General features: G+C 48.2%; 8 protein-coding genes across 8 annotated transcripts; 6 read left to right on the forward strand and 2 right to left on the reverse strand.

Moving 5' to 3' along the window:
• Positions 1-30: 30 nt before the first annotated feature.
• Positions 31-3,073, forward strand: F5147DRAFT_439383 (P-loop containing nucleoside triphosphate hydrolase protein). Its single transcript, XM_041429870.1, has 13 exons — positions 31-427; positions 481-505; positions 556-1,003; positions 1,053-1,175; positions 1,230-1,360; positions 1,409-1,671; positions 1,723-1,804; positions 1,851-2,030; positions 2,083-2,366; positions 2,418-2,521; positions 2,575-2,671; positions 2,725-2,892; positions 2,940-3,073. Exons 1-12 carry the CDS (start codon positions 132-134, stop codon positions 2,831-2,833), a joined length of 2,142 nt encoding a protein of 713 aa, XP_041286543.1. The 5' UTR covers positions 31-131; the 3' UTR covers positions 2,834-2,892; positions 2,940-3,073.
• A 1,763-nt stretch (positions 3,074-4,836) lies between these two features.
• On the forward strand, positions 4,837-7,817 carry F5147DRAFT_439431 (uncharacterized protein). The gene is made up of 8 exons (XM_041429872.1): positions 4,837-4,869; positions 4,931-5,082; positions 5,136-5,243; positions 5,304-5,447; positions 5,508-5,670; positions 5,721-5,917; positions 5,969-6,113; positions 6,164-7,817. Exons 2-8 carry the CDS (start codon positions 5,032-5,034, stop codon positions 7,756-7,758), a joined length of 2,403 nt encoding a protein of 800 aa, XP_041286544.1. The 5' UTR covers positions 4,837-4,869; positions 4,931-5,031; the 3' UTR covers positions 7,759-7,817.
• Positions 7,818-8,952: 1,135 nt separating this feature from the next.
• Positions 8,953-9,436, forward strand: F5147DRAFT_779964 (uncharacterized protein; the record flags this gene model as incomplete). Its single annotated transcript, XM_041442383.1, has 3 exons — positions 8,953-9,001; positions 9,050-9,138; positions 9,191-9,436. 3 exons carry the CDS (start codon positions 8,953-8,955, stop codon positions 9,434-9,436), a joined length of 384 nt encoding a protein of 127 aa, XP_041286545.1.
• On the forward strand, positions 9,216-10,207 carry F5147DRAFT_439457 (cytochrome P450). Its single transcript, XM_041429873.1, has 2 exons — positions 9,216-9,478; positions 9,530-10,207. Exons 1-2 carry the CDS (start codon positions 9,440-9,442, stop codon positions 10,187-10,189), a joined length of 699 nt encoding a protein of 232 aa, XP_041286546.1. The 5' UTR covers positions 9,216-9,439; the 3' UTR covers positions 10,190-10,207.
• Positions 10,208-11,195: 988 nt separating this feature from the next.
• F5147DRAFT_439479 (P-loop containing nucleoside triphosphate hydrolase protein) lies at positions 11,196-14,229 on the forward strand. Its single transcript, XM_041429874.1, has 13 exons — positions 11,196-11,537; positions 11,588-11,612; positions 11,664-12,108; positions 12,155-12,277; positions 12,331-12,452; positions 12,501-12,766; positions 12,820-12,901; positions 12,949-13,128; positions 13,188-13,474; positions 13,527-13,630; positions 13,690-13,786; positions 13,850-13,984; positions 14,037-14,229. Exons 1-12 carry the CDS (start codon positions 11,248-11,250, stop codon positions 13,953-13,955), a joined length of 2,127 nt encoding a protein of 708 aa, XP_041286547.1. The 5' UTR covers positions 11,196-11,247; the 3' UTR covers positions 13,956-13,984; positions 14,037-14,229.
• A 370-nt stretch (positions 14,230-14,599) lies between these two features.
• Positions 14,600-15,082, reverse strand: F5147DRAFT_657902 (uncharacterized protein; the record flags this gene model as incomplete). The annotated part of the gene is made up of 1 exon (XM_041434348.1): positions 14,600-15,082. One exon carries the CDS (start codon positions 15,080-15,082, stop codon positions 14,600-14,602), a length of 483 nt encoding a protein of 160 aa, XP_041286548.1.
• Positions 15,083-19,186: 4,104 nt separating this feature from the next.
• F5147DRAFT_840795 (P-loop containing nucleoside triphosphate hydrolase protein) lies at positions 19,187-22,170 on the forward strand (the record flags this gene model as incomplete). Its single annotated transcript, XM_041444323.1, has 12 exons — positions 19,187-19,745; positions 19,798-19,822; positions 19,873-20,332; positions 20,386-20,508; positions 20,564-20,694; positions 20,743-21,002; positions 21,059-21,140; positions 21,187-21,366; positions 21,420-21,685; positions 21,750-21,853; positions 21,909-22,005; positions 22,065-22,170. Exons 1-12 carry the CDS (start codon positions 19,480-19,482, stop codon positions 22,168-22,170), a joined length of 2,100 nt encoding a protein of 699 aa, XP_041286549.1. The 5' UTR covers positions 19,187-19,479.
• A 330-nt stretch (positions 22,171-22,500) lies between these two features.
• Positions 22,501-24,582, reverse strand: F5147DRAFT_586251 (uncharacterized protein; the record flags this gene model as incomplete). Its single annotated transcript, XM_041431913.1, has 5 exons — positions 22,501-22,653; positions 22,701-23,897; positions 23,948-24,034; positions 24,092-24,153; positions 24,216-24,582. The coding sequence occupies 5 exons, from the start codon at positions 24,580-24,582 to the stop codon at positions 22,501-22,503; spliced, it is 1,866 nt and encodes a 621-aa protein (XP_041286550.1).
• Between the last annotated feature and the right edge of the window lie 1,852 nt (positions 24,583-26,434).

Below are 26,434 nucleotides of genomic sequence, written 5' to 3' on the forward strand. Positions count from 1 at the left end.
ACACACGCCAAATTGAGTTGTAGTAGTTGTGCAGTTGAACGCGTCGGTTCAACGTTGATTCGACATAACTCAATCGGTCCACAAAATACTTATAACGCGTCTCTGACTTGATTCCTATTCTTCTACGGTACATGGCGAGAAGGAGACGAACGATAACCACACGTCCAGGCACATTCAACCCAGAGGATGCTCGCCGTGTCAAGCACACCCGCATCGGCGTATGGGACCTCTACGAGGATCGCCAGACTGATATGCCACGCATACCAGGCTCATCAAGATTGGAGACGTATGCACAGATAGTCCAAAGCATGCCCCACGTACTGCGCATGTTAAAGGATATACTCAGCATCAGACAGTGCTGCCTACTACTCCCTGTATTCTTGGTAGTGGAAGTTTTAGCTTCCCTCACACCCGCCATATCCCTATGGTATGCCCCGAAGCTTTATGTAGCCTTTAAACATTTGAAACGCTTTTGCGCAGGTATTCTGGACAACTGCTGCGCCTTGTAATACCCTCTTTGTTTCCATCTGCACTGCCGACTAATCTCTCATCCAGGTAGAGACGGCAATAGAGACACGTACTGTGGACACAACAGTCCTCATTCATGTTGCAATAGGACGCGTGGCGTGCACAGTCGCGACGCGTCTTCTCCAATACGCCCGAAGCCGCATCGTCATCCCTATAAACATGTCCATTAAACAATTCTATGCTGGGCACATATTCCACTCCATGGCACGCCTTGACGTTCCTACATTTGAAGACTCCGCCGTTCAAAGGCAGCTCGAGTCCGCGTGGGCGTCCCCTTGGGGCACTAGCGTAGCTTGGGAAACCGTCCAGAGTTCAACGAACGTCGTAATGACGGTTATTCGTTTGGTCTCTCAGATTTCAGTTCTATTTACAGTTTTGCGCGAGCAGCAAGATGGTCCTTTGCTTGCGATTCTCAGCTTCTCGCAATCTATATTTCAGTGGTACAGCACAAGCAAGGGAGTGTTTGGCTCCTTGGGTAGGTCAATAGCCCATACTGTGAGCATGTCACTGAGCCAGACATATAGTTTGGGCGGCTACCACGACTAACGAAGATTATGTTCGCATGCAAGGCCTTAAGCACTTGGTCGATAACCCTTCACACCGAAAGGAGGTTGTCGCAGGTAACCTTGGCGAATATGTCACTGCACGTATGTCGATGCATCTTGTCCGAACGACCTCATTTTGACGCGTCCCGAGACCAGAATTTCGTGAATCCGCCAAGCGCGTCGGTGATGATGCGGGCGAGTTCCCAGAGTTGCGTCGAGCCCATACTATCAAGGATCGTTTGAGTATCGCGTCCATCCTCCGCGAACCAGTGCGGGAACTACCCCAGGTATTTAATGCCGACTTGGAAATCGAGGAAGCTGATTAAACCAACCAGATTGTCTTCACCCTACGCGCAGTACAAAAACCAATGACCATTCCTCTCTCGCTGGCGTCACTTACACTAATCAATCAAACATCTAACTCATTCAGCACCACGCTTTTCTCACTGTTCGGAGAGTCATTCTCTCTCGCAGAGCAGTTTGCCAATGTACGCAAGTTGTATGAGATCGAGAACGTGCAGAATAAGGTAGTGGATGGTGCGGAATCGTTTCCCGAGAACCAGCAGGCTCTCAAGAGTGGTATTTCTGTTGAGTTTAGGTTGATCCTATTCCTTATGTTCTTCAACCGTTTCTGATGCATGTATGCCAGGAACGTTTCGTTCCGATACCCTGGTGCAGAGAAGTATGCTCTGCAGAATGTTTCCTTTACAATTGGAGCTGGTCAGCTTTGCGTAAGTACCGCGCCTTTTGTGATGCTCTTCCTCACCGTGCTTGTAGGTCATTGTCGGGGTGAATGGCTCTGGTAAAAGCACAATCTTGAAACTCATCTGCCGTATCTACGACCCGACGGAGGGCACTATCTTTGTTGATAACCGTGATATCAAGACCCTCAGACTAGCAGACCTCCGCGCCGCTATGTCCATTCTCTTCCAAGACTACACGCACTTTCCCCTCTCGGTGAGCCTCGTCCTCGCATATCCCAGAAGCAAAGTACCTGACGGACATACAGATAAGCGAGAATATTGGACTTGGTAACCCTGCCCTTGCGCACGACTACGACAAGGTCCGAGAAGCCGCCCGTCTGGGCGGCGCAGAACACTTTATAGACGAGCTCCCTGACGGATTCGACGCTTACCTCGACCGCCCAGTTAAGGACTACTACGCAGGCCTCCCTGAAGGCACCACGATGCTCTTTGGTAGATCGGTCGACTACTCTCGTGTGCGAGGTGTTGGGGGTCTTCGTGTTTCTGAGGCTTCAAGTCTCAGTGGCGGGCAGATGCAACGACTTGCAGTGTATTTTTTGTTTAAATAGAATTGGGGTGCCAGTGTTGACTGTTTGAACAGATCCCGCACGTTCATGCGCTCTTTGGCCTCCGAGACAGAGTCTTCCGCGGGCATGCTGTTATTCGACGAGCCGAGCGCCTCTTTGGACCCTATGGCTGAACACGGTGCGCTGCAGTACATGCCCAATTTGGGATGACTAAAACTTCTCTCGAAATAGATCTTTTCGAGCGCCTAAGGAAGTTGAGGGGCAACAAGACCATGATATTCTCATCGCATCGGTTCGGGAACCTCACCCGACATGCAGATCTCATTTTGTGAATTTTAGTCTGCTTCCATCTCAACGATGGCGCTAACATAGACCTTGCAGGTACATGGACGAATCTGTTGTCCAGGAAGAAGGCACGCATGACGATTTATTGAAGAGAGGGGGAGAGTATGCTCGTATTTGGAATTTACAAGCGAAAGCTTTCATTTAATGAACCAGAGACGAACTGCACGCTATCCAATATCACGATGATTAATCATGGAACCACTCGTGCGTACGCCCATACATGGAATTGTCCAGACTCCAACCCATGGCAGTGTGTCAGTGAATCCTATCCTAGTGCGCCATACAGTCGTTCACGCAAGTCGCGCACAGAGATATTTCACACGATATTCCTGAAACTGTTCATGCATTCCTTTTAGTGCATACCTGCTTGGGCCGTTTTTCTGAGTGTCTCGCGCAGCTGTGACCACATTTCACAATTCCACTCCCGATCAATGTGGAAAACGAGACTCTGCATCTGATACCTTACACCTGCAGACCAAAATGACGGAGGCGATAGTTCAGTGATGCATGTCATTTTTGCCACCAGGAATTCCAGTTACAGGCTGCATGACGTAGAGTAGCACCTCGAATTATATTTCATGCAGCTCGCAGGACTGAAGGCGATCGTGGGAATGCACTTAGCGTTCGAGCATTGCATTAAGCGGTCACGCAAGCATCGCATACACTTCTACAGCTCAGAGCACAGCACCTATCAGTACAATCCCTATATCAATGTTATTTCGACCACCCTTGCTTAATATCCGCGAGAAATGGCGGTATCCCAACACTGCACATTTACCCAAGCATTTGATCATCACAGCCGACCGAGCGTTGGAGGATCAAGAATACGCCATAGATAGAGAGTTCTGGTCCCGATACGTGATGAGAGGCTTGAAAGGAAAATGATGGCTGTGCGTATAACGAAACAGCCTTTTAGCGCTGCGAAGCTCAAGATACCCACACTGCTTATCGTCCGCGCTCAACACCATTGAGCTCACCACAATGGCAGAAGAAGCAGAGCAGCCTGTCATCCCAAAGACCGAACCTGTTCAAACGTTTGAAGATCATGACAATACCGGTACCATACTCGCACTCTCAGTCTTTCCCGATGGACAACATATGGTAACGGGCTCGGCGGACAGGATGCTTCGTCTGTGGGACATGAATGATCGCACTGTGTTGAAGAAGATAGTGGGGCATCGCGGCCGGGTGCGGGCAGTGGCAGTGACAGCATCACAAGACAGACAATTGATAGCCAGCGCTGACAACGGAGAGGTCATTTTTTGGGACAGAGACAAGGACGAAGCTCTCACCTCTGCCATCAAAGCCCACTCCACATACATCCGCTCGCTGGACTTCTCACCGGACGGCATGATGTTGGCGACTGGTTCGATGGACCATACGGTGAAGTTGTGGAACACGGAGACGTGGCAGCAACAAGGAAATTCAATCAATTGTGATGCAGAAGTCTACAGCGTTCAATATTCGCCATCAGGCGAGCTACTTGCCATCGCGACAAACTCTGATATTCAAATTTGGAATCCACTGGGGACAAGAAATCGCATAGCACACTTCAAGGACCACATGAACAAACTCTATGTAGGGACCACCTTGCCACTTGCCTGGATACCCGATGGCACACAGCTTCTCTCAGGCGGGTGTAGATTGGATCCAACCATAAGGCAATGGGATGTAATTACGGGGCAGCAGGTCGGTGATCCGTGGAGGGGCCACAACCACGACATCAACGCCATTGCCGTGAACTCTGATGGTACTCTGGTCGCCTCCGCGTCTACAGACCATCATATTCGCCTCTGGCAGCTCTGGGATCGAAAAACCATCGCTATATTCCGACACTCAAGCTTGGTGCGCTGCATCGCCTTCTCTGTGGATGGCAAGCGTATCCTTAGCGGAAGTGACGACAAGATCTCGGAGTGGACAGTACCCAAGCACGTTGCAGGTGGTGTCAAGGTATGTGTCTATTCTTGACTTATATGACTTATTGTGACCTTCTTCATGCAGATGCTCACTATAAACACAATGGCACGCAATGCATGCATAACTGGGGACTTGTCTAAAGCTGAAGAGCTGCTAACACGAGAGATCGACACTGTTGTCAATAACTACAACTCCTATGCTAATCGCTCATTTGTTATGGCACGAAAGCATAGCTGGGACCAGGCGCTTCATGATGCTTCCAAGGTTAGATAGACAGACCTATGAGGCCCCTTACCGAAAGCTAATTTTTATCGTACATAGTCAGTCGACATTCAACCCTCGTTCGTGGGCTATATCTCCAAGGGCATTGCTCTCTGCGGGAGAAAGCAGGTCCGAGATGCGATCAAAGCATTTGACCTTGCATCCATGTTCACGGACGGAGATATCAAGGCCAATCATTTCCTTCTCTTGGTCAAGGCAAGTTAAATGATTCTTACATACACTTCTTCATTATTGTTTATTGTTTTCAGGCTGCCGCACTTTTCAATGCAGATCAACACGAGGAGGCAATGATGCGCGTCCAAGAGCTGGCTAAAGCTTGTCCGAGTGCTGATACTCGTGCGTGTTGGATTGTGAAGGTAAGTATCATATACTTACTCAAGCCCAGGCCCGTGCATCAACTAAACTTTGCACACCAGGCATATCTACATGTTCAACTCGGAAACCATGCCTCGGATGATGCGCGTCACAAAGAAGCTGCTAACCACTTTACTGCCGCTGTCAACACCAGCAGTTCCTTCTCTAAATTAGCCATTCATTCCAAATATGAGGATTTTGTCGTGGTGCGTTGATATGAGATAGCCAAAAATGTTTATCACGACCAACTTCATGCTCTTTTGCAGCTCTTCGGGTGGGACCTCAAATCCTTGTGGGAAACCGCAAATAAGAAACGGTGCTTTGCACTCCTTCGGGCAAGAGAACTTGGAGAAGCCTCCGAAGCACACCGATACATGATGGACAAATGTGACGAAAGCACAAAAGCCAACTGCCTTGGTTGGTCCACTGGCAAGTCTTCTGTAATGCCAATCACGTGACAATCCTTACTTGCATTGCAGATTTCAGACAACAATGCAGTGCGCTCTATCATGCTGACGGAGACGCCGCGTTCAGTGCTAGTGATTACGACAAAGCTGTTACCCTATACTCAGCGGCTATCGACCTGGACGCTACAAGCGACACCATCTTTATAAAACGTTGTAAGGCAAAGTTGGAGATGAAGTTATGGGAGGACGCGCTTCTCGATGCGCTAAAGGTGCGAGAATCATCTATTGTTTCGTGAACAATTCTCATTTTTGTGACACAGGTCAATGAACTCAACCCTTCGTCTCATATTGGATACGAGGTGAAGCATGCAGCGCTTCATGGTGCACAACGCTATGATGCATCCATCGAGGCCTTCCAAACTATGCTTCTTCAGTTAGAAAATGCCCCAGAGACGCAAACACGACGTAAGTCCCAGATAAACACGTGTTTTGAGGTACTTGACTTCTTTGCACAGAAATGCGCCAGCGGTATCGCAGTTCAGCCGAAGTAGAACGTGATATGCGAGAGGTCATTCACACTCAACTCGCCGACACCCCACTCCGTCTACTTGACACCACCTCTGGGCTCTTGTGTGATCGGGAGGCGCAGATAAGCGTCTTCAAAACGAGCACAGAATATAAAGAGCTCGTTTCATCGACAATAAGGCATACAGACCTCCAAATGGAGCGCATCGCAGAAGTGGTGGCGACATACTTCCGTTGTGTCATGCTCTCACACCGGTGGGAAGAGAAGGAGCCACAGCTGGAAGACCTACAGGATAAAGTTGTGTACGAGTTGGAGGCAGTTGGAGGCATTGTGAAATTGCAGTCATTCTGCAGAATTGCTCGCGAAGCGCATTATCGCTGGGCATGGATGGATACGTGCTGCATCGACAAGAACAACAATACTGAGCTCCAAAATTCGCTCAACTCCATGTTTATCTGGTATCGCCACTCAGCGCTTACGATTGTCTACTTGTCGGATGTTCCGCCTTCGTCCAAGGCTGGTGCATTGGCAAAGAGTGCTTGGAACAGGCGAGGGTGGACAGTTCAAGAATTCCTGGCTCCCAAAGTCATTCTCTTTTATCAGAGCAACTGGACTCCATATCTCAACGATCACTCTCCCAATCACAAGGAGTCCACTGCGATCATGCAGGAGTTGGAGGATGCGACGGGAATAGATGCACAGACCCTCACTGCCTTCCGTCCAGGGATGACAGGCGCCCGAGAGAAATTGCGATGGGCGTCGACACGTAACACCACTTTACCAGAAGATGTTGCGTATTCATTGTTCGGCATTTTCGACATCCACCTACCTGTGATCTATGGCGAGACAAAACAAAAAGCACTCGGGCGACTTTTGCAGGAGATCGTGGCTCAGTCAGGTGACATCACTGCCCTGGACTGGGTCGGAGAATCATCGCAGTTCAATAGTTGTCTACCGGCCAGCATCACGTCGTACGAAGCTGCGGCATGCAAGCTATCATCTCCGTCTGAAGATGAAATTCAGACATTAATCTCCATGCTGCGAAATAACGTGACTGCAGATTCGGCTTCGAAACTCTATACCCTGCTTAGCAATCTGAGCACTCCTCGTTTCGCGCATCATCGGCTAGACCTGCCTTGCATAGTATTCCCTGTTACAGAAGTTAAACGGAGCCAGGCTCGAGACCAACAGTCATATGAAATAAAAGCAGATGGGCTGCATGATCTCTTCATCAAAACAAGGGAGACACTTATTCCCTTTTCACCGGCACGATCCATCCAGAAGAAAATCTTCCTGGTCCGTCCGTGGAATCATCTTCTCCTAGATGATATGCAGAGCGTTAAAGATGGGCTCGTTCCCCAGTCCGCTTCACAGAACGAAAAGGGGCCGGTTGATGTGGACTCTTACTCACGAGATTTGCGATTGATTGTTCGCCTTGGGCAGCAGTTCAGTGCATTTTTGCTAATGCAGCAACGTGGCGGAGGATATAAGAGGATCGCATCGGATCAGGATATCATTGCACAAGTTAAAGACATAACTTCTATGCATAACACGATGGACATTAGGTCACTAGAGATATTGTAGCGACCAGTGTATCGTAACATTTCGAAGAGCAAAAAGCTGCAGGTTTTCAAGCATCGTCAACTATATTCTCGACGACCATATCTCAATATACACAAATTAGCTACTTTGTCACCCCACAATGGGAATACTTATCATAAGTATTCGGTGCCACGTCACTGCCACTCATGCTGTGGCATTACATGTACATTGCCTTACATCTTGAGTCTGGCCGCTTACTAGGGTGATTTCATTTGTGCGAGAAGTCTGTGACTTGATGTGACGAATTAATGCATTGCAGCTGTGCAGTTGTTTCCCTACGGTCAAGCCATCAACTCGGTATTTCAATACACCCCTGAGCTTCATGATATGATATGGCCACTGGTAGGCACAAATAAGTTCTGACAGTTCATTTCCCTAACTCAGTAGGAAGTTTTGAGCGGCTCATCGAGTCGTTGCCAGGAGTCAGTCACAGGAAGAGAGGTCCGATTCGCTCCACCAATGAATGTTCAACGCGATTGTGAGCTTCAACTTGGTTCGTAACCGATCAAGCTTTGATGACCGTTTAGTTCATTCGCATCTGTGCACACTTATCGACGAATTAAAACTGTGATAAGTGGCGTTTGTTTATAAGATGCATTAAAACTCGCTCTGATCATCATTGTCTGGGTGACACCGTGTCTTGAATTCTTGACGAGCACTCACTTGACTTCGTATGATTGCACTACTAGCCATCACCCCCCTCGCCTTACTGGTGATCTTGTTATTATGCTCTAGCCCTGGAGCAGATGGCCATGTACATTCCGATATCCCTAGTCAACCGGCCATCTGGTATATCGGAAGCGCTAGCTTTTTCATGAATCCATCGCAATTTTTGATAGATGCTATGAAAAGGGCAAACAATTCCATTTTCTCCTTTCGCATTTTTAATGTAAGTGTTCTTATTTATTCGTTCCGTCGCAGCTCACTACAATGGCACCAAAAAACAACAGAGTACGGCTGTAGTCTTGCGGGGGGTTACTGGAAGAAACGCATTCTATTCAAAAAGTTCACCTCTTTGCGCGAATTATTCACTGTCGACTCATGATCGTTTTCATAGGCCTTGATTTCATGGCTGGATATATATTATTGGGGAGTAATATCTATAAATCATACTGACTTTCATCCTTACGGAAGTTCGTACAGATTCCACTACTCGAGACAATCAGAAACGAGAACATGGCAAGCGTGATAGCGACATGTACGCGCCCTGATGTATTGGAACGTTGTAAGTTGCAGTTCTGTTCCCTCGTATAGAGAATCTAATCGTTCATAGTGTTACCATCGATGGTGGAAGATGCTTTGCGAACATTCGACATGTGGGGAAATCACGGAGCAAAAGATATTTCCAAGAGCCTCCACGAGGTAGCTTCAGTCTCTCATAGTAAATGTCACTGGTGATCGAAAGCATCCCCAGATTGTTTTTACCCTGGCTGCACGAATGACGATGTGCCGCGAGTTCTCTGAGGACCCGAAGAAAATTCATGCATTGATCGGCATTTTCAAGCGGCTTGAAGATGGCTCGAACCATAATGCCCTCATATTTCCTTGGTTCCCGACTCCAGCCAGATTTAGGAGGATGCTTGCCGGGGTGCAATTACACCGCATGATTTCTGCAGTTGTTCTTTCGAGGAAAGATCGTCGTGAAGACGACCCACTGTAGGCCATGATAGACAAAGGTCTTTCCTCCACCAAAACCACTGTGGTCAGTCACTTACATATCTCTATAACTCACAACATAACTGTTCTGCCGTAGATGCTTGCTACCATGCTATTTGCTGCAATTGGCAACACCGGAAACGTGATCACCTATTTGCTCCTTCACCTAGAAGCCAACCCGAAGTGGAAAGTACTCGTCGAGAACGAAGCGAGACAGTTGTACAAAGATTCGCGCACCTCTGGACGCGACGATGGCAGACCCTTGTTTTCAATGAATTCCATAGAAACGCAGATGCCGCTCTTCGATATCTGCATTTCCGAAACGTTGCGCATGCTTTTCAAAGGACCATTCATTAGAAGAAGTGTAGAAGACATGTTCGTGGACCAAAAACACATACCACGCGGAACCTATGTCATGTTCCCAACCGCCGACCTTCATTATAATGCTGTATTCTATTCGACACCGCAGGAATTCAACCCGGAGCACTTTTCAGCAGATGCGATTCAAGAGCGGCGACGACATGGAACTACGTTCGTGGGATGGGGTGCTGGTCGTCATATGTGCGCTGGGAGAAGAGCTGCACAAATGCTCATGAAGGTTATCGTCATCCTCCTTCTATCGCAATTCGACACTCATATTGTTACTGATGGGGGAGAACCGGTACGAAGAGTTCCAGAACAGGTAGAAAATCAGTTGTTCAAGGTGTGTCCACCCAAGCAAGCTGTAACACTTCGTTACGAGGTACGGCGCCAGTAACGGTCACTAGGATTACTATGCTGTCATATTTACTTCTACGGAGTTTGCTTGCATCCCCATGTCAAGCCGTTGTGCTGTGTATTATAATTTATCGCACTGACGTTGCGTACCCGACTCGGAACCATTCCCGACTTGTTATTTTTATTTTCCCGGACCTTGAGCATAGCACTAGTATGTGTCTTCTACCGTTGCGACGAACTGTAGAGTAAAGCATGCGTTGTATAGTGCAGACGGAATTGACTTTGATAGAGTCGTGACTCGTTGTCATTCTCATGTTTTGGGTTCAGGCGGGATGACGTGACCGAACATTTGTTTGGTGCACGCGATTACTTACTTAAGGAACATGGCATGTTAACTACTAACTCGCAATAGGTGTTTGAGTTGGCTTGCGCGGGATTTCCCTGCGCACGACTGCGTCCGACCAACCGTCCGACCAGCCAGGCCTCAAGAAGATTCGAGGTTTTCCCCCACCACTCCATCAAACCAACCGTCGAGTCTCGACCAACCATGCCTCAGAAAGATTCAAGGCTCGAGAGCCTGGCCACCGGCCCACGGCGACTGCACATCATTGATCTGCCTAATACCCCGCCTTGCACTGCGAAAATTCGTGATCGAAACCGTGATCTAGTACTGTGATTCTAACTGTGGCTGAGGGTGATTCGGCGCTCGCCAAGGATAACTCTCACCCGAATCCCGATCATCAAGTTCCAGAAGAAAAATAGTGGTCCAGGGCCCGGGACCATTTACTTTTTGCCTTTCTTGGTGTACCTGGAACTCCGAGTCGAATTTCTGTTGCACGCAGGTTTCTGTGAAAATCAACACCATTTTGTCCAAGTAGTATTCTGGTTCGAAGCTATTACGACTTGATTACGACCTCTTGCGACCTTCTGGTTTTGAGCTCTGATTGGTGGAGATACGAGTGTGACATGCGTTCAAAGTAAAAATTTGGGTGGCTCTGAAAACGTTTAGTGTATTTCGGGGTTTGCCTAACGCTTGACTCAAGTAATGCGAATAGAACATGTCTCAGACTTTCTTCCACCATCGGGAAAAAGAGACGAATGTCAACACACTCCGAATCGGACCTCAAGCCTGAGGATGTTCGCCGCGTCAAGCACACGCGCATTGGTATATGGGACGTCTACGAGGCACGCAAACCATGGCATTCGAGGCTCCAGATCCGCATACCAGGCTTATCGATATTGAAGACATATGCCCAGATGCTCCAGGATATGTCCTATGTTGTGCGCATGTCGAAGGATATGTACAGCATCCCACGATGTTTTATTCTTATATCCGCATACCTAGTAGTGGAACTCTTGGGCGCCCTTATACCCGCCTTTTCCCTATGGTATGTCGCATATCTATTAGCAACTGTACTTTCATAAGTCTTTTGTGCAGGCACACTGGACAACTACTTAGCCTTGTAGGGCTCTCTTTTGCTTCCATCTGCACTCCCCGCTTATCTCACACCCAGGTAGAGACCGCAATGGAGACGCGTACTGTGGACACGTCGATGCTCGTTGATGTTGCAGTAGTATATCTTGCATGCACAATCACGATGCGCCTTCTCAAATATGCCCGAAGTCGTATAATTCGCTCCATGGACACTTCCATCAGACGAGTTAACACTGAGCGCGTATTTCGCTCCCTTGCTTGCCTTGACGTGCCCACCCATGGTAGAACACGTACCTTGGATGTAATAAATGGCAGGCTCCCCGATTCCCGTTTTACCTTACAATGCGAAATTGTCGAGATGTCAACAAACATTACAATGATGGTTGTCCGTCTACTGTCTCAGCTATTGGTTCTAGTGACAGTCCTGCGGAAGCAACAGGATGTTATACTTCTTGCAATTCTCAGCTTTTCCCAATCTATACTTAGCTGGGATGGCACACAAAATGTAGCGGTCAGACCCTTAGGTGAGTTAACAGTTGATGGTGTCCGCATCTGTCTGAGCTGCAAAAGTTCGGGCTGCAAAAACTACCAACAAAGATTTCCTTCGTATGAGAGCCCTAGAGCGGCTCGTTCTCGACCATGAATACCGCCAGGAGCTTGTTGCAGGCAACCTCGGCGAATGTGTCGCTGCACGTACGTCGATGCACCTTACAAGGGCAACCTTAGTTTGACAATCTTGAGACCAGAATTCTGCGAATCCTCCCGGCGCATTGGTGATGATGCAGTTAATTTTTCAGGAGTGGCACGAACCCATTCTGGTCTGAACGTGGTATTCATCTTGAGAGAAATGATACACGTGTTACCTCAGGTACTCGGAATTGACCTAGGAGTCGAGGAAGCTGACCAAGTCAACCAGATCCTCTTCGCTCTGCGCGTCGTGCAAGAACCAATGGCCGCACCCCTCTATTTTGTGTCGCTCATACTGATGTATCAAGCTTCTTTCAGTTCCTCACCCTTCTCCAAGTCGCCCTCCAGCCCGCATTCCTCTCTTGCAGGGAAAATTCCTTCTATACGCGCCATGTATGAATTAGCAGATAAGGTGCTGAACGAGGTAGTCGATGGCACAAAACCATTCCCCGAGGACAAGCAGTCTCTCAGGAATGGCATTTCTATCGAGTTCAGGTACCATGATTATTGGTGACTTCATGTAGCCGTTTCTGAAACATGTATACCAGGAATGTGACATTTCAGTACCCTGGTAGCGAGAAGTGTGCTTTTCGGAATGTTTCGTTCAAGGTCGAAGCTGGTCAACTTTGCGTGAGTCCTACTCCTTTCGCGGTGCTCTTCTCTGACCGTGATCACAGGTCATTATGGGAGTGAACGGCTCTGGAAAGAGTACGATTTTGAAACTGATCTCCCGTCTTTATGACCCGACAGACGGCACCATCCTCATCAACGACCAGGACATCAAAACCCTCAAACTAGCTGACCTGCGGGACGCCATGTCCATCCTCTTCCAGGACTACACCCACTTCCCAGTCCCCGTAAGCGTCGTTCCCGCAGAAGTACCCTATCAGCAATGTACTTAGTAATGCACGCGTAGATACGTGAGAACATCGGACTTGGCAACCCCGCGTTCGCAAATGATGACGAGAAGATCCACGAAGCCGCCCGTCTCGGCGGCGCAGAAGAGTTCATCGACGACCTGCCTGATGGATTTGACACCCGCCTCGATCAATACCGTGAAAACTACTATGATAACATTGGGCCCTTTATGCCGCCCGACTCGGAGTGCCTCCGAGATGACTTGTCCCTTGTGCATCGCGTTGGGAATTTTCGTAGCAACTCCTATATACCTCTTAGTGGCGGGCAGATGCAGCGGCTCGCAGTGTACGCGAACATCTCTTGACCTCTTGGATGCCAGTGCTAATTGCTTGACTAGCTCCCGCACATTGATGCGCTCATTACCTACTGAGACAGAGCCTTCCACTGGCATGCTGTTATTCGACGAGCCGAGTGCCTCCCTAGACCCTACAGCCGAACATAGTACGCTGCTCCGTTTCTAAGCCAAGTATGACTATTGAACTGGTTACTACCGGAATCAGCTCTCTTCGAGCGCCTGCAAAAGTTGAGGGGCAGCAAGACCTTGATATTCTCCACTCACCGGTTCGCGAAACTTACCCGACATGCGGATCTCATTTTGTGAGTTTTGGTCTTTCTTTCTTGAATATTGAATGCCAATGCTCGTGCTGACATGGCTTGCAGGTACATGGACGGATCCCTCCACGAACAAGGCACGCACGATGAACTGATGAGGAAAGGGGGAGAGTATGCTCGTATCTGGAATCTACAAGCGATGGATTTCCTCTAATGAGTCGGGGCCAGAGATACAAACATTTTGTGAGTTTGAGTCTTTCTCTCAGCGCCGATACTTTCGCTAACGTGTGTCCAGGAAGAAAGCATACGGCGAATTATTGAGAGACTGGTATTTAGGATCTACAAGTGAAGGCTTTTATTTAACAACCTGAGACCATTCATTGTAAGTACAATAAGCCGGATTGCCATATATACCACTACACCGCGGCAATGCAATAGTCACGAAATACTACTTAGAAAAATAGCAAATCGCGAAAACAAAATGTGAGAAATTACACTGGTATCTGGAATTTACAAGCAAAACCTTTTCTTTAATGAGCGGGACCAAAGATGCAAACATTTCGTGAGTTTGAGCAGTTCGCTCAGCGCCAATACTTGCGCTGACGTGTGTCCAGGAAGCTTGAAGGCACGCACGGCAGATCATTGAGAATGTACTTAAATGCCAACGACCCTACTTTAAGTTCACGTTGGCGCACCAAATGAAGATAATCCAGGCCTGATTATCAGGTGCATTCATTGCTGTCAACGATGCACATATGATATGTATATTTCATAGACATGTCGCGAGCCAGAATACGATAGGAGAATTACATCAGTGTACATGCGCTGTCAACTTGAAGGAGATCTGTCCCTCAGAATCTACAATATCTCTAGTGTCCTCACGTCCATCATGTTCTGCATTTCTGTAACGTGCGCAATGATATCACGATCCGATGCGGTCCTCTTATATTCTCCGATCTGCTGCTCATATAGCAACAAAGCATTGAATTGCTGCTGAAGGCGAACAATCAATCGCAACGCTTGTGAGTAAGAATCTAGATCAATCGTTCCTTTTTCTCCAGGAAACCCGCCGGACAGATCTGGCAATGCAGACTGGGGATCGGATGCATCCTCAACGCTCTGCGTTTCGTCTGCCAACGCAGGCAGCTTGAGGAAATCACGGTTCCACGGACGGACAAGGAATACCTCCGTCCGTATGTGTCGTTCCGGCCAAAACTCCTTGAGCTTCTCCTTTGTTTTTATTGAGAGATCACGTAGCCCATCTGCCTTGACTTCGTACGTGAAATATGACTGTTCATCGCGAGGGTGGCTCTGTCTGATGTCTGTGACACGGAATACCATGCAGGGTAGATGCAGCCGGCGGTACGCGAAACGAGGAGAGGGCTGTTTGCTAAGCAGGGTGTAAAGTTTCGAAGCGGAATCTACAGACACGACATCTCGCAGTGACGAGACCAATGTCTGAATTTCATCTTCAGAAAGATGCGGTGGCTTGTATGGCGAGTATTCGTATGAGGTGATATCAGCTGGCAGACAACTATTGAACTTCGATGATTTTCCGACCCAGTCAAGGGCAGTAATGTCACCCGACTCAGCCACGATCTCCTGTAAGAGTCGCCCGAGCGCGAATTGCTCCTTCTCGCCATAACGGACAGATAGGCGGGCGCCAAAGATACCAAACAGTGAGTACGCAATGTCTTCCTTCCGCGTAGTGATACGCGTCGACGCCCATTTGAGTTTCTCTCGGGCGTTTGTCATGGTTGGATGGAAGTTGGTGAGGGACGCTTGATCTATACCTGTCGCAACCTCTAACTCCTGCATGATAGCAGCGGACTTTTTATGGTTGAGAGAGTGGTCGCCAAGATATGGTGTCCAATCCTTCTGATAAAAAAGAATGACTCTGGGAGCCAGTAATTCTTGAACCGTCCATCCTCGCCTGTTCCAATCGCTCTTTTCCAGTGCGCCAGACTCGTGAACATCCGACAGGTACACGATCGTAAGTGCTGAGTGGCGATACCAGATAAACATGGAATTGAGTGATTCTTCAAGTTCCACATTGTTCTGTTTGTCGATGCAGCACGTGTCCATCCACGCCCAGTGATACCCCGCATCACGAACGACTTCGCAGAACTTCTGCAACTTCATAACAGTTCCAACTGGATCAAGACTGTATACGGTCTTGTCCAGGATTTCGCGCAGTGTCTGCTCTTTCCCTTCCCACCTATGCGATAGCGTGACACAACGGAAGTACTGCTCTACCACTTCTTTGATGTGCTCCGTTCGATGTTCTGCACGTTCCATTGTGGATAACAAGAGTTCCATGTACTCCGGGCTCGCGCTGAAGATGTCTATCTGCACACCTCGATCACATAAGACCCCAGTGGTGGTGTTGATTAAACGAAGCGGCGCGTTTTCTAATTGATCGTTAATAACCATTCGAATGGCTTTTTTTGCTTCCGATTGACCAAGATAATTTTGGTGCAACTCTGGAGAAAGAGTCAAGCTTGTTGATAGGTAGGTCATTTGGGACTTACTTCGTATTTCCAGTCCAGAAGTGGTGCCCATGGTTTCGAAGGCATCGATGGCTTCACTAAAGCGTTTTAAGCCGCGAAGCGCTGCATACTTCAACTTGTATCCAATATACGACGAAGGGTTGAGTTCGATAACCTATGTATCACAAAAATGAGTGTTTGATCACAATACAACAAATGCCTCCGCACTCTTTGTGCATCGAGAAGCGCATCTTCCCAACGCATTTTTTCCAACAAAGCCTCACTCCGCTTTGCCAAGATGGGATCGCTTACGGCGCCCAGATCGATTGCCGCCGAATATTGGTAAATAGCATCGTCATAATTTCTCGCTGTGAATGCGGTATCTCCGCTATGAGCATAGCGGTCGCCACACTGGCGCTTGAAAGCTGTGCAGAATGGGGGTGAGGATTGTAGCCTGATTGACATTACAGGAAACTTGCCACTGGACCAATAAAGGCAGTTGGCCTTTGTGCTCTCATCACCGTTGTCGATCATGTATTGGTGTGCCTCGAGGGCTTGTTCGAGTTTATTTGCCTGAAGGAGTGAAAAACACCGTTTTTGGTTTGCAGTCTGCCACAAGGACTGGAGGTCCCACCCGAAGAGCTGTACAAAGTATGTAATTGATCATGAAAAATGTTTTCGGTTGTGTCATATCAACGTACCATGACAAAGTCATCATATTTGGAATAAATGGCGAATTTAGTTGAGGAACCGCTAGCGTTGATAGCAGCAGTGAAGTGGTCGGCAGCCTTATCGTGACGCGCATTATCTGATGCATGGATTCCGAGCCGAAGATGCAGATATGCCTGGTGTGCGAAGTTCCAAAAAATCAGTGCCAATTGCGCGGGCCTGGGCTTGATGGAGCATTTTACTCACTTCCACAATCGAACACGCACGAGTATCGGCACTGGGACAAGCTGTAGCCAGCTCTTGGACGCGCAGAAGTGCCTCGTTATGTTGATCTGCATTAAACAGTGCGACAGCCTGAAAACAACAATGGAGCATGGAGTATGTAAGAATCATTAAACCTACCTTGATCAACAGAAGGAGATGATTGGCATTCAGATCTCCGTTTGTGAACATAGACGCAAGATCAAATGCTCTGATCGCGTCCCAGACCTGCTTTTTCCCGCCGAGGGCAATGCCCTTGGAGATATAGCCTGTCAGCGAGGGTTGAATACTGAGGGACTGTGTCATGACCAAAATCAGCTTTCGTTATGCGAGTAAATATGGGTCAGTCAGTCTAACCTTGGAAGCATCATCTAGCGCACGGCCCCAGTCATGCTTTCGCGCCATGACAAATGAGCGATTGGCATACGAGTTGTAGTTGTTGACATCAGCATCGATCTCTCTTGTTAGCTGTTCTTCAGCTGCAGACAAGTCCCTTTTCATGCATGGGTTTATAGTGAGGATCTGCATGGAAAAGGTCACATTAAGTCATAAATCAAGAATAAACACATACCTTAACATCACACAAAGCGTGCTCGGGTATTGACCACTCTGAGACCTTCTTGTCGTCACCTCCACTGAGGATGTGTTTGCCATCTGCAGTGAATGTAACACAGTGCACCTGGCTGCTGGAGTGTCGGAATATAGCGATGGTTTTTCGATCCCAGAGCCGCCAGAGGCGAATATCATGGTCTGTAGACGCGGAGGCGACCAACGTACCATCAGAGTTCATGGCAATGGCGTTGATGTCGTGACGATGGCCTTTCCAAGGATCACCGACCTGCTGCCCAGGGGTAGATAGAGATACATCCCATTCCCGTATGGTTGGATCCGGTCTACAGCCACCTGAGAGAAGCCCTGTACCATCGGGCTTCCAGGTGAGTGGCAAACTGGTTCCTACGTAGACGTTGTGCATGTGTTCCTTGAAGGTTGCTTTGCATTCCCTCGTCCCCAAATTCCAAATTTGGATATCAGAGGTTGTCGCAATGGCAAGTAGTTCGCCTGATGGTGAATAGCGAACGCTATAAACTGCGGCATTACAGTTGATTGGATTCCCTTGTTGCAGCCACGTCTCTGTGTCCCACAACTTCGTCATATGGTCTGATGAACCAGACACTAACATTTTGCCATCCGGCGAAAAGTCCAACGAGCGGATGTATGAGTCAGAGGGGTGGGCTTTGATGGGTGTACTAGTAGGGGTGAGAGATTCGCCAGTATCTCTATTCCAGATGATGATATCTCCATGGTCGGCGCTTGCTATCAACTTTCTGTCTTGTGATACTGCCACTGCCCGCACCAAGCCACGATGCCCCTCCATCTTCTTCAATACATTAATGCCATTCTCCAAGTTCCACAGACGAAGCATCTTGTCTGCCGAGCCTGTCACCATATGTCGTTGATCAGGAAAGACTGCGACCGCAAGTACGGTATCGGTATTTTCATATATTCGATTAGGCGCGTCGATTATAGTGATAGATTCTTCTTCCATTGTGGTGGAGCTCGATGGTGTTGAACACGGATGATGGGCACTAGTACTGTGGGTATCTCGAGCTACAGGTGCGGCACTCGACGTCTTATCCTGCTCCACATACGCACAGCTATGAGGCTATCGTCTATGATACGGGAAGACCGGAGCTGTCACTATAATATGGCATATATTTGGTCTTCCAATGCTCGATTGGGTGTGATTAAATGATTTGAGAAATGAGTACTTGAGTAACGTTACGCCTTACATGTTTTCTCGTGTTTGAGGTGGCCGGAATCACATGGCCCATGGGGTACGCCTAAGAAGACCGAAAGGCAGGGTCCGACTGGTTTTGAAAGCAATATTGGAGAAGCACTAGCACTTTTATTGTCAATGTTGACCGGCACACGGAGACACGCCAAATGTCTTACTGTGGGATGTCACAGTCACATTTTCCTTTTATATTTTCGCGCTCAACGTTACTTACATAAGAATCCGAATTCTGGGTAATTATAGGTCCTCAAGCGCTCAAGGCCTCATCGACATCACCGAGTCCTGACATTCACAACGAAAAGACCCCAGACTCTATGCCACAGTATAGTAAGGCTGACTTATTGGGAAGGTCAGGTGGTCAATTCAGGGTTTGAAGTAACGAGTAAGATCCGACTGATAACAGGCCCGGGATACCATGAACTCCTTTGCAGGATTTGCCTAGTGCCCTCCTCTTAAACCACTACATATAATTCTTCAACTCACTTCTGTTCTCCCACCAGAGTCAGACATTTGAAAAGATATCAATGGCAACAAGTCCAAGGCAGTCAGACCTCCTCCCCATCACGCACACTCGCATCGGTATATGGGACCTCTATGAGAAACGTGGACACGGGTTGCCACGCAGATCAGATTTATCGATATTGAAGACATTTGTCCAGATACGCAATGATACGCCCTACGTGGTCCGCATGTTCAAGGAAATACTCAACATCAGACGAAACCGGATGCTTATTCCCGCATTCTTGGTAGTGCGAGTCTTAGACTCCCTCATACCCGCTGTTTCCCTGTGGTATGTCACAAAGATTTAGGTGATTCCCTGTATACTCATAACGTTTGTGCAGGTACGATGGTCAATTACTCCGACTTGTAGTGCTATCGTTGTTCTCATTTTTATTTCACACTCATCTTGAACACAGGTGGAGACTATGATGGAGACACCTACTGTCGACACAACAGTGGTCATTCATGTGGCGGTAGGCCGTGTTGCATGCGCAGTCGCGTCGCACCTTCTCGGACATATCCAACGACGCATCGAAATCCCCATAAACATGTCCATCAAACAATTTTACGCTAGTGACATCTTCCACTCGGTAGTCCGCCTCGACATACCTACCTTTACAGACTCGGCTGTACAGAAGCAATTCAATTCTGCGACGAATCAAAGGACCATGGGCATCAGCCCTGCATGGGAAGTTTTTCGGAGGTTGGCGAGCCTCGCAACGACGACGACTAGTATGCTCTCTCAGCTTTTTATCCTGTTTACAGTCTTGCGGAGGCAGCAGGATGGACCACTTCTTGTGATTCTTGGCTTCTCGCAATCTATGCTTGGCTGGTATATGACACAACCATCGAGGGACACCTTCCCTGGTATGGGGGGTAGGTGAGCAATCGACGCTCTGTAGACTCATCTGAGCCATGAATTCATGTAGTTTGGGCCGCGACCACCACCAATAATGATTATATTCGCATGCAAGGCTTGAGTATGCTCGGTTATGACTATTCACACCGCAAGGAGATTGTCGCAGGTAACCTCGGCGAATATATTGCTTCACGTATGTCGACATACTGTCCAAGACAACCCCATTTGACGTACTTATCACGAGCCAGAATTTCGCGAATCCGCCCAGCGCGTCGGCGACGGTGCGGCTGACTTTGACGAAGCGTATGAAGCTCATTCTATGAGACCATTCCCGAGCATCAGCTCTTTCCTCCGTGAAACAATGCACGAGCTGCCTGAGGTAGGCAAGATTAACAGGGCAGTTGATAAAGCTGACCAAATGAACCAGATCGCTTTTATGCTGAGCGTCGTGCGAAAGCCAACGACGGTCCCCCTCTCTTTTATATCACTCGCGCTAATTGGACATACATCTAATTCATTCATTTCGACACACGTCTCGCAGTCTGGATTGTTTCATCTTGCTGCAGCATTTGCCGGCGTACGCAATATGTATGAGCTCAAGAACGTGCGGAACAAAGTGGTGGATGGCACAGAACGGTTCCCCGAGAACCAGCAGTCCCTCAGTAGTGGTATTTCTGTTGAGTTCAGGTACCTCCACTATTCGCTACTTCATGTAGGCGTTTCTGAGGCATATGGTGTTTTAGGAATGTATCGTTCCAGTACCCTGATAAAGAGAGGTATGCTCTCCGGAATGTTTCATTCAGGATTGAAGCTAGTCAGCTTTGCGTAAGTCCCTCCACTTTTGCTATCCTCTTTATAACTGTGACCACAGGTAATTGTCGGAGGGAATGGCTCTGGAAAAAGTACAATTTTGAAACTCATCTCCCGCATCTATGACCCGACAGAGGGTACGATTCTTATCGATAACCGCGACATCAAAACCCTTAGACTTGCTGACCTCCGTGCTGCCATATCCATCCTCTTCCAGGACTACACACACTTCCCCCTCTCGGTGAGTCTAATCTTTACACAATTAAGAAGCGCAATATACCTAAGCATACTCAGATACGCGAGAACATTGGACTTGGCAATCCCGGCCTCGCACAAGATTATGACAAAATCCGCGAAGCCGCCAAGATGGGTGGCTCACGAGACTTCATCGAGGAGCTCCCAGAGGGATTCGACACCTACATTGATCGCCCTGTAGATGACTACTACGCGGACTCCCCTGAAGGCGTTGCCATTGACTACTCTGATGTGCGTAATGTGGGGGGTCTCCGTACGTCCAACGTTTCAGACCTCAGCGGTGGGCAAAACCAGCGGCTTGCAGTGTACGTGACCATGCTTTGGGCTCTCGGGTGCCGGTACTTGACTGTTTACCAATTGTTTGACTAGTTCACGCACATTCATGCGTTCCTTGGTTACCGATAAAGAATCTTCCGCTGGTATGCTGTTATTTGATGAACCGAGCGCCTCCTTAGACCCTACAGCTGAAAATGGTGTGTTTCCCTGTTTCTGAGTTAAGTTTGAGAGCCTTACACCTGCTGGAATTAGATCTCTTCGAGAATCTGCGAAAGTTGAAGGGTACCAAGACCATGATATTCTCCACTCACCGGTTCGGGAACCTCACCCGACATGCGGATCTCATTTTGTGAGTTTTGATCTTTCTTGAATATTGAACGCCAAAACCCGTGCTGACATGGTTCGCAGGTACATGGACGAATCCGTACAGGAACAAGGCACGCACGATGAACTGTTGGGGAAAGGGGGAGAGTATGCTCGTATCTGGAATCTACAAGCGAAACCTTTCCTTTAATGATTCTGGACCAGACATGCGAACATGATTTCGTGAGTTTGAGTCTTTCTCTCACCGCTGATACTCGCACTGACGTGTGTCCAGGAAGAAGGCACGCACGGCGAATCATTGAGACTTGTATTTGACATCTACAAGCGAAGGCTTTCATTTAACAACCCGAGACTGCACATTGTACAATAAGCCGGATGATTATGTACCACTCCCCACGCCAATAGTCAGGAAATACTACATAGAAAAATATAGCAAAACGCAAGAACGAAACGTGAGAAAGCAGGATAAATGATGATCTAGCGATGCATAATACAAATGGGAATCCGTGTGCTAGCTCGATTAACTGAGAGACGTTTGCTGCTGCTGAGCCAACGACTTTGCTTTGAATGTCTCCAAGATATGATGCACACCCTCTGGCTCTAAAACAACCTTTGTCCCGTCACATCGTGCCTTCTTTGTGAACTCCGTACATAGGTGATTGATGTCGGCGTCCTAAAGAATTTGAATCAACAAAAGCCAATCCCACCAAACGATTAGACGCCGACCTTGAACTGAGGATGCGACCTGATCGTCTGCCACGCTTTCAGAACATCGATATTGGCCGGACTCTCTTTCGTCTTTGGAAATTGTGAGCCCTCGCAAGAGATCATACTCCCACCTTGAGAGAAATCGCTTGTCTTGCGCAGCGCAGGCTGTGAGAATGGTGGACTCGTAAACGGTGAGTCACCGGATGCAGCTATATGCTTGGCGATATCCTCTCTCGATATGATGGACCCCCCGGGATTTACATTAGATGACGACTCGGAAGCCGAAGGTGGACTTTCGGCGTCTTGTCGGGACATCGTCCAGCTAAATGGACTTTGACCGTTTGACGTGCTAGCCGACGATGGTGATGGGATGGGATGTGCGGAAAGGGGGGAAGCCACGGAGTTTTGTGAGGATATACTACTGGATGGTGATTGCGCGTTCCCGTTCCCGTTTGCGTGTGTCACGGGACTTACGGTGGGTGCGGGCGGACTCTTCATCAGCGTGCCAAAGTCAACAGATCCTTGGCCGTTCATGAACGTCCCGCCGAAAAGCTCGTCTAGGCTGTGGTTTTGCATGTAGTCGGAATGAGCTGAAGATTGTGAGAATTCTGTTTGGGATTGGCCATTTCTTGTGCTGTTCCAGGAATTCGAAGGTGAAGGGAAATTGAACGGGAATTGATTCAAACCGTTAGAGGTGTTATTAACGGTCTCGTTGCTGATAGGACCATTATTGAATGAACTGGAATCGGTGTCGGCGAACGACATGAAGAATGTATTAGTGGCGAGAGTCTTGTACTGGTTGGGAGCTGGCAGGGCATATTGGCCATATGGTGAATTCGAAGAATCAACTTGCATTGGACCTGAAGGAATATCATCCATTGCATTGAGTAATGTGGGATCGAACGTTGTCAATGAACTCCAATCAATGTCGCTAAATGGCTTGGGGGAGGTGGTGCGTAATGTGGGGGGAGTGGGGTGTGGAACTGCTGGAGGGGAGCCAAAGAAGCTAAATGGTGCTTGGACGTTCGGAGGTGATGCTGATGAAGAAGCCTGTGAATGATCGATTGGTTTCGGCATTGAAAATGTGAATTGGGCTTGCTTAAGAGCAAGGTTCTCCTCCTGAAGGCGTGCGAGAAGATCTCGTAAATTAGAATTTTCGTTTAGTGCGTCCTTATTCTTTGCCTCGAGAGCAGCCACTTTATCCTCCAACTAAAAACCGGCCCGTGAGCAAGAGCAACGAAATGAATCAGTTGACTAACATCCTTGACATGCTTTTCCTTTCGTTCTCGGAAAGCGCGTTGAGCAGCACGATTTTGTTCCTTTCGCTTCAGGAGCCGTGTGTCATCCTTGAATATGATGTGAATTAGATTGACTGTAGCTTTGGAAGCCGAGGGACCACGAACCTGAGACCCTCCCGACTTTCGTCTGGATATTGACCCTTTTTTTGTGCTGCTCAGGTCATCAGCTGCTTATGAAAATAGAGGCTTAGCCGTCATGGATAAACACGAAGAACGATAGGTCACGGACCAGTGTGTTGATTCTTTGAACTTGGACCCTCCTCCATGTCGTCATCGCTCGCTTTGCGCTTTAGCGCAGACTCCTCGTTGTCATTGCCACGGGAGTAAGTAGACTGGTGCCTTGAGCGTGGATGATTGATACTGTTGATGCTTGGTGGGCTTGGGCTGCTATCATCAGAGGACGGTGAATGACTTGGCAAAGGAGCTTTCTGTATGCTTTGGGGGTTTACGGCGCCAACGTCAGTGGCATTGACGTCAGGGACGGTATTAGGGTATTGTTTTTGAAGGAGAGCTAGGAAGTCGTCATCTCCAAGCTGAGAGAACTGAGATGGAGTTTGCGATAGATCCCAGAAGTTGTTCATAGTAGGGAACTCCATAAGATTATGGAATCTTGGATGAGCTAGAATAAGGTGGATAAGCTGTGTGGTGCCAAAAGTCACGGACCCGCTGCGGGCGACGATGGTGAAGACGAAAGAGAAATGTTGATAGTGAGAATGAAGCTAAAGCAGTCGAGTCAGGAGAGTAAGATACGGAGTATGCGTCGGTGATCCCTCAGTCTTACTATGACTAATCATGTTTACACCCCCCTAGTTAATTTAAATTATCTTTACATAAATAATAACGTTAAATTTCAGTGTTATGTATAACCCTGCCGACGGCCAAATGTACTCGTCAGTGCGATAGTGACGCAATGGGTTGGGGGGGTCGTCTGGTTGCTGACTTCAATTCCGCGTTGATCGTTACAATCTGAGTTTGATGGTAAAATATGACGGTAATCATGCACATAGCCAGCTTGCCCTTGCACGTGCGGGCCCGCGGTACTCCACATTCTTTGACTCAAAATCGCTCGCTTGTCGGGTAGTATCAATGTCCGAGTTTCCAAGGCTACTACAAAGTACACCGGCCTAACCGTTATGCATTCGATGAACGAGGCCTGTCCATGACATGACGTGTCAGATGGTACATGTCGGCCGCTGGACCACAGATTTACTCTTCGGTGATTTTGCAATAAGGTGTAAGAAGTTCCTTCCGCCTCGCATATCAAATCGGTTCTGATATGAGTCCCAGCGCACCCCCACGTCGGATCAATGTTTAATGCTATCAGAGTTTAAACATTGACAACTAGTCTTTTTCTGCGTTGGTGCTTTCAAGTAGTACTTATTCTCGCTCTCCGATCCCTCTGACCTCCATTGATATCGACCAACCAACCAAGTCAGTCTCCTGTGTTTCGTCACACTTCTATCCGTCTCATCCGGGTCTTCGAACCAATCATTGGGTCAATGCGGCATTATGCAAGCTTCTGTTTCACCCTCTCACCGTAGTAACCATGAAAGGATTCAAAAAGTTGGGGTTGGGGTTAATCCCATAGATTGAATTCAATCACTGTATTCACAGCTGAACAACTTTCGCTGTGCTTCTGTTCGCTACAAGGTCCTAGCCTAAGCCTGATGGTGTATACACCAACCATAACTCTTTGATTTAGGTAAGGAGTCGGTGCTCCTTCCCTAGGCTAGGGTTTCCCCCGAGGATCATCGCATCTCACTGAGTACCTGGCTCAAAGCTTCCCTTTAAGGGTAACGATCATAGAGGGTTGGTTGCGGCCCCAGAATAGCACTCTGCAAATTCACTTATACGATAACCTGAGCTGCTCTTCCCAAGCTCGTTCCCTAGCACAATTCCACATGGACACTGACTGTCTTTTACCTGATAGTGACCGCTTCTTGCCGACCCTTTGTCTCGCTAGTTTATTGCCACCATTGCGCTCGTCCGAGTTCACCGATTTTAACTTGCGGTTTTGGGACAAGTGAAACCTGTAAGTGTTATCAGGTGTTATCTGCTTCAACTTCTTCCGCAGCCAATGCCGTTTTATTACCGCTTTCCGCAGTCCCTTGTCGAAATGGTTTGATCATTCCTCTCACGGTTTGTTCGACAGCTTGACCTGTGTCAAGTCGGTGTATAAATTGTCACTCGTCGGTGAACAAAAGCCATGGAAATTCTGGTTCACACAGCGCATTTAAAACATCAGAACTCGCAGGAATCCTGAGTTAAACACCGTCGTCAATCGCCCGCCCGCCATCCTTTGGGCCTGGCCGCCGTGGTCGCCGCATCAAGGTGAGAAGGGACGCGCATGCTCCATATGTGCATAGTACCTCATTTCAAACGCCTAAACTACTGTTTCTGATCGGAACCCCAGCTCTGGTTGAAATGACCGAAGATCCGAGTCCCTTC

The sequence above is a fragment of the Suillus discolor genome (genome assembly GCF_016758755.1).
Source record: "Suillus discolor strain FC423 chromosome Unknown F5147scaffold_96, whole genome shotgun sequence".
In the NCBI taxonomy this organism is placed as follows: Eukaryota; Fungi; Basidiomycota; class Agaricomycetes; order Boletales; family Suillaceae; genus Suillus; species Suillus discolor.